This window comes from Salvia hispanica, chromosome 4 (assembly GCF_029641045.1).
Source record: "Salvia hispanica isolate PSC_SH4W2 chromosome 4, Shi_PSC_v1, whole genome shotgun sequence".
NCBI classification, from domain to species: Eukaryota; Viridiplantae; Streptophyta; class Magnoliopsida; order Lamiales; family Lamiaceae; genus Salvia; species Salvia hispanica.
In genome coordinates this window covers 45,034,958-45,041,595 of record NC_142695.1, presented here as the reverse complement: position 1 = coordinate 45,041,595, position 6,638 = coordinate 45,034,958, and the positions used below count along the sequence as shown (strand labels likewise).

General features: G+C 32.1%; 1 protein-coding gene across 3 annotated transcripts; it reads right to left on the bottom strand.

Annotated features, from left to right (window-relative positions):
• Positions 1-3,153: 3,153 nt before the first annotated feature.
• On the bottom strand, positions 3,154-5,687 carry LOC125192817 (pentatricopeptide repeat-containing protein At4g21190-like). Of its 3 annotated transcripts, XM_048090475.2 has the most exons (6): positions 5,670-5,687; positions 5,533-5,584; positions 5,319-5,409; positions 4,096-4,194; positions 3,657-4,013; positions 3,154-3,537 (listed from the first exon to the last, which is right to left on the bottom strand). In XM_048090475.2, the coding sequence occupies exons 3-6, from the start codon at positions 5,406-5,408 to the stop codon at positions 3,199-3,201; spliced, it is 885 nt and encodes a 294-aa protein (XP_047946432.2). In that variant the 5' UTR covers position 5,409; positions 5,533-5,584; positions 5,670-5,687; the 3' UTR covers positions 3,154-3,198. The 3 variants fall into 3 exon arrangements, with proteins under 3 accessions (XP_047946432.2, XP_047946434.1, XP_088926140.1); XM_048090477.2 differs by lacking the exon at positions 5,533-5,584 and having other exon boundaries at positions 5,319-5,415; XM_089070014.1 differs by lacking the exon at positions 5,670-5,687 and having other exon boundaries at positions 5,319-5,415; positions 5,533-5,663.
• Positions 5,688-6,638: the final 951 nt, after the last annotated feature.

Genomic DNA, 6,638 nt, shown 5'->3' with positions numbered 1-6,638 from the left:
ATCGAAAAACCCGCTAGTCTGTGCGCTAGTCCGTCGGGAGCCCACAATAGAGGACGGACTAGCGCCAATTCCGACAAACGACCTCTCGTCTGTCTGGCTAGTCTGTCTGCCGCTCACCGGTCACGCTAGTCCGCGTGCTAGTCCACTATTGTGGATGCTCTAAGGCCTATTGAAGGAGAAAATATTCAGTGGTCCTGGTATACCACGTGGAAAGATGACGTGGTATGTCCTTCCAATAATATTGTGACAAATAAACATATACAATGAGCCAACCTCCAACTAGAAACATACATGGCTATGCAATATATGGAAGTTTTGCATATTTCACATATAATACATATATCCATATATAAACTTATCTAACGGAAGAAATTTAATTGGATTTGGAAGTTTTGCATGTCCCATATATACTAATATATACACATATAAATTAAAACATACTACTTCATAATACAATTTAGCAGAATCAATGAACAAAATTTAATTTTTTTAAGTCAAGTAAATATGTTTTTAACTACTAGTGCGATATAATATGTTCATATATAAGTTTATTTCAGTCTTTCAACAAGATAAATTTGTAGAGTAGTTATTATGTGCAAACCTGAAACTTTTTAAAAAAATTATATGTTAAATATTACTAGTAAGAGTTGTATTTTAAAAAAAATTATCTCTTGTGCAAGATACATATATATATGTGCGGTATGTTATTTGTGTAGTTTTATTTTCTTTGCTTTATAATTGTTCTTTTTTGATTAAGTAATTATAAATTCTACATATTTCGTTTTATAAAATTATTTCTTATTGGTATTATAGTTTATATCCTTTTACCAATATAATTTCCTTTTAATTGCATAAAAATAAACCTTTTGAACTTTTTAAACATTTTCAATATTATACTATTAACTATCTTTATATTTTATTGTGTGAAATACTAGCTATAAAAGTGCTAACGATAAAAAATAAAAGCAAATTCTATCACACAAGTTGTTGATTAAAATTTTTGAAAAAAAATCTTCGCAATATATAGCAGCAACAATGACTTTTTTAATTGATGTGAAAATTTTAAGCTCATGGAAAAATAGATACGTGTTTTATTTATGGCTATATTTATTATATATGTAATATGCAAAACTTCCATATATTGCATAGCCATGTATGCTTCTAGTTGGAAGTTGGCTCATTGTATATGTTTATTTGTCATAATATTATTGGAAAGATATACCACATCATTTTTCCACGTGGTATGCCAGGACCACTGAATATTTTCTCCTAAGGCTGCATAGTTCTTTATTTCAGGGCATATCATTTCATTAAATTATGTTATATAGTAGTACTAATATTAGTATCATTTACATCTAAATAAAATAGTATGGGAGGAAGGGGAGTGTTGATTGAGACGAGAGAGAATAAAATGAGAGTATGGATAATTGGCTAAGTAGTTTTTTAGAAACAAACAAAAATATTGCTGCAAGAAAAATCCAGTTCTATTTAAGGCCACTTTTTATCAACTTTTGTTGCAAACAAAAGGAGTTTCACATAAAAAGGGTTTGTTGATTTGATGTATCAGAAACATATGAATACATCAAACATATATATGGACCATGTTTGTATTTTTATACGTATACATAAATTCCACCCTCTGTCTTATTAGCTCCAAGAGAATATTGGAGAACAGTTTCAAATCAATATCAACCAGCTGTAAATAGAATGGAATAATATCTACGCAAATTTCATCACAAAATTGTTCAATGACTTACTGTAATTTGTCATTGAGGGGTAAAATTTTGTTTTTTCAATCATATTCTATACGAGGTGAATGGTATCATTCATTGGTATGTATGAGTACATATAATTATGGATTCAGTTATATTTTAAATTATTTACTAAGTTATTCTTTTGAAGTCAAAATAAGGAGTAGAATGATATAGACATACGAGTACATATCATAATGAATTCAATTATACGTACCAAACGGAGTATTGTTTAGGATACAAAATAAGTAAGAATAATGTAAGTATATTAAACTTTGTAAAACTAGATTTTGAACCAAAATAAAAAGAACACAATTCTCATTTCTCCACACTAACCTTCTCGAATACATCCAACTAAAAAAAATGAAACCTAGCTTTCAAACAACCAAGAACAAGAATAGGTATTGATGCATCATATAAAAAAACTATTAACATTATTTGAACCTCTGACTATACACCAAAATTAGTGAATATCTATATGAGTATCCTACTGCAAATCTATGCTAAAAATTGTACTACAACAGTATAAATTGAGCATTTGTGGAAGCATTTTAACTATATAGCAATGAATAGTAAGTTATTTCAAAGTTAGAAATCTAAGAAAATGTTAAGAGTGTTTGGCAGTCACTGTGTAACCACCTTGATAGTGAAATGAGCCTACTGTGTGAATGTGTGTACAAATATTATACTTGGAATTTTGAGTCCCCCAATGTAAAAACCTTAAGGATTTTTTAAAATCTTTACTTTTTTAACATTTCTTGTCTCTTGTCTTTAGCTCAATCCTCTTTCATTTCTTTCCAATTCTCATGGAATAATTGAGGCCCTTCATTTTCTGGCTTATATATATTCACGAAATCTCTTTGCAATGCAACTCATTCACATTTTCCTCTCTCCAAAAAAACAAAGTAGTTCGAATATTGTGTGAAAAATGGGGTTCATACAAAGACTAGGAAGAATTCAAAGCCACTGCAGAAGGCTCTGCTGGAGAATACGAGAGGCGGCGACGAAGACGACGAGCAAACAACAAGTGAGGTTCCAATATGATCCATATAGTTATGCCTTGAATTTTGATGATGGATTTGAGAAGGAAATGAGAGGTGGGGAGAAGGGCTTTGAGGAAGCTAAATGTGAGGAATGTGTAGAAAAAAGAAGAATATTTGTCTATGTTGTGGTAGTGAATTAGCATCAATTAGCTAGAGGCAATTTGTTTTGTTGTTAATTAGTGCTTTTATATAAATGGGATGAAATTTGAATCTTATATCTACCTTTGTTATGGATAGGTATCCTAGTGCATGGAGTGGTAATTTAATTATGTTAATCATTTTATTAATGGTGTTTCATAGTATGTTCTCTCTCTCTCTCTCTCTCTCTCACACACACACACACACAAAGAATCATGTACTACAGAAAAAGATTACCAAAACTAGCCATTAACAAAATACAGTTATCAATCTTCAAGGGTTGTTTGAGTTGGATACAAGTTAGTTTTCTCATCGCAATTATCACCACTAACCTCTGCATTGTCATGCAGCTCAACTGCATCACTACCAGCTTCTATTGCAGCTCTATTCACTTCACTGTTGCTTTCAGTCTGATCATCAGCATATTTGCTTCTTATCTTGACACGCTTACCTTTAATATATTGGTATTCCCACTTTGGTGGAGGATACTTCCTGTTCAATTTCTCGTATTTGTCCAGCATGTCGAGTTTCTTGAAAACATCCCCCACCATCGTCACAATTGCCACGCTTGGCCTGATACCGAGCTCTTCCATGTCAGCAAATATCTGCATAGAGGAAGACGATTTAGCCATCATAAATCGTGATTTTAAGAGCAAAGCACCCTAAGTTTCACAACAACTTGAAAAAGGCACGAATCTTGGTGTAGAGAGATTGAGAAGTGAACCTCAAACATCTTCTCATGCATTTCTCTGTGATAGTAGATGGAAACCATCTTCTCAAAGAACATGCGTGGCATACTTTCTATGTTGCGAGTAAACAACGTTTGCCATAGTTCTTCAGCCTCCTCGAGCCTTCCATCCTCGGCCAGAGCATTCAGTAAAGTGTAATAGCTCCCCATAGTTCTTCCTTGCCCTTTGCTTAGCATCCATTTTGTAACCTGAATTATCCTCTTCCACTCCTTTTCATTCTCGAGACTTTTCAAAGCTTTCTTCACAGTAATCAAGGGAAATTCTAGTTCCCAGGCGATGAAGGCATCAAGAGCACCATATACTTCCTCTTTCACATTTGATAATCCCTTGATCTGAAGCAAAGCGGGTAAAAGAAAAAAAAAATCAGATACTACTATTACCCATAACTAGAGATCATGTGGGTCGAAAGCTTACACATTCAACAAGCTTTATGGACTTTGAAATGGTGCCTATCTTTTTTTTGGTTTTCCATACGCGAGGATACCTTGGCCGAGGACCTTTAGCAGCACATTCCTGAAAATATTACTAATGCATTAGTGAGGTGAGATGACTCTTGATTGTATCATAATCAAGGATAATTTAGACTAAAAATTTAAAACCAATAAAAATTAACCGGCTCCATCACTTCTGGATATATATAGTATCATTGTTCCCTTCAAACCCTTACTAAGCAATGGAGATTTTCAACCTCAGAAATGTAACTATGGTTTTAAATTCTTCTGTGAGTAGTTTCAAGATATGCCCACAAACAATCTGTAGCTGTATGTTTATGCAACGAGCGAAAATATCTAGTGAGAATTGGATTTAACATGAAAAATCGGAAACATGATGATAGAGATGGTTGATCATTAATTATTTGTTTCATTGAGGAGTCGAGTTGTTAGAAGTTTGTCAGAGTTAACTTTTATCAGTTAAAGTTAGAGTCAGACTCGGAGCTTATAAGTAGTTCTAACTTCTATAGTAGTAGTAATATATAGCTCCTCAAGTAGTGAGCAGTGTGTCCTTGGTCTTGGATTTTGGAACTGTATTTCACCGCTGGCCTCATTAGAGGAGTTCGCATTCAGTACAATTCAATTTTCAAGATTTTCCCTGTCTCATTGTCTATCGCATGCATAAACACGAACTACACATGCACACAAACATGAAAATTTCCATTAATATGAGATGAACAAATCATGAGATTAGAATCCAATCGTTCATATCTTATTTGCGGAATTCATGTTTTTATACAATGTGTAACTCGTGTTTATGCATGTTTCTCATTTCTAACGTTAAATTCAATTCTCACTGTGTCCAACCTCTATACAGTGATTTTAAATATCTAGCAGAGCTGCCGAGCCAAACATAATTCTGGATCAGTTTAACGATCACAGACCGAATCATCAACATGATTTTGCCCCTACTGATAATTCCATGTGCCATTGTTGGTTAAAATTTGGCACTAGGCCAACTACAACCTCTTACATTCACTTGGCATTGAAAAACTCTATACTATTAAACATACTAATGTGTGCTAGATCCTATATACAGTGAAAAGGGAGAATTCAAGGGTATATTGTTTGCATTCAAGAAACCTCAAAGGATAATATTAGTGAAGCAAAGGTTGAAAAAGAAAATTTAGTCAGCAAAAAACTTACCACCAGACATGGATACCTATTCTTCCTAAATTCAACTGACTGCAATCCAATACTGCTGATACTTGCAACAGAATGCCTCAAACTGAGCATCCTACAACTAACAATATACAGTATATTCATAAGTAATTAAACAATAGAATAAAAGAAATCATAACTCAGCTATTTCAACTATCAAAATCCAAAAGCAGACGAGCAAAATGATAAAATTCAGCACCTTTCCGAAACAGGATTGAAAAAATCCAATAACAATTGAAGAAGCTGAAACGCTTTGAAATATGAAATTATAGTTAGATAGCAATCGAAAAGACGCACACGAAACACGCAGTTGAGTGTATTTCAGAGATAAAATACCTGAAATTGGGCAATGCGATAATTGATAAATCTCTGTCGTGGGTTTTGACACCATTCTTTTCTAGCACAATTTACTTGGGAGTACACATGACTTCTATTAATCTCATTTTAGACCCCAAATATTTTTGTTAGAGCACCTCCGGAATGAGGATAAAATCATAAAATTATTCTAATAACAAGGATATTTGAAAATTTGTTATATATTTTCAATTATTAAAAGATATATTTACCATTTCTCCACACATACACTTTTTGTATGATTCTTTCTATATATCTTCTTCTAAAATCTACATATGGAGCAAAAGTAAAAACACCTTTTTCAATTTCTTATAATTTACTATTTTAAAAAGCTATATTTACCTTATAAATAAAATATATATATACTCAATTTATCTTTTTCCTTTGTTGCAATTGAATCATCTGCTTTTGAGGTTTATTTACCTTATAAATAAAATATAAATGACTAAAATACTCAATTATTATGAAATTTTCAAAAATAGAAAATGGTTAAATTTTGCCACCTCAACAGACAACAGTACTAATTTTGGACAATAATTCCTATTTTAATCTAATAATTTCTATTTTAATCTAACTTGAACTAAATTTTAATTCTGCACATTACAATTTTTTGCTACCAGTTGAGATAAAAAAGTTGAAGGAGTTATATGAGCATCGAGATAGTCCCTATACTTCGATTGCAAAAATTAGGACTTTCTATGATGTACTACTACAAACTTTAAATTTAAGTTAAAAAAAAGTTTATAACTATACCTTCCATTCTCAAATCAATCGCAAATTTTGTTAACCAAATATTTTAAATTATTTCTTCTATCCAAAGTTAATTCAATTTTCTTTTTTATATTAGAGGCAACTTCTTTTTTTTTCCACGAACTTTGCCAAAGTATCATTTTAGGTCCGTGAACTTTGAAAATATCATTTGAGGTCCATCAACTATGGGATAATATCATT

Coding starts and splice junctions, on each gene's coding strand:
- LOC125192817 (XM_048090475.2), bottom strand. CDS start 5,408: ATGCTCAGTTTGAGGCATTCTGTTGCAAGTATCAGCAGTATTGGATTG. Junction 4,195..5,318: donor ATAGGTATCCATGTCTGGTG/GTAAGTTTTTTG, acceptor TAATATTTTCAG/GAATGTGCTGCTAAAGGTCC. Junction 3,538..3,656: donor TGCATGAGAAGATGTTTGAG/GTTCACTTCTCA, acceptor TCCTCTATGCAG/ATATTTGCTGACATGGAAGA.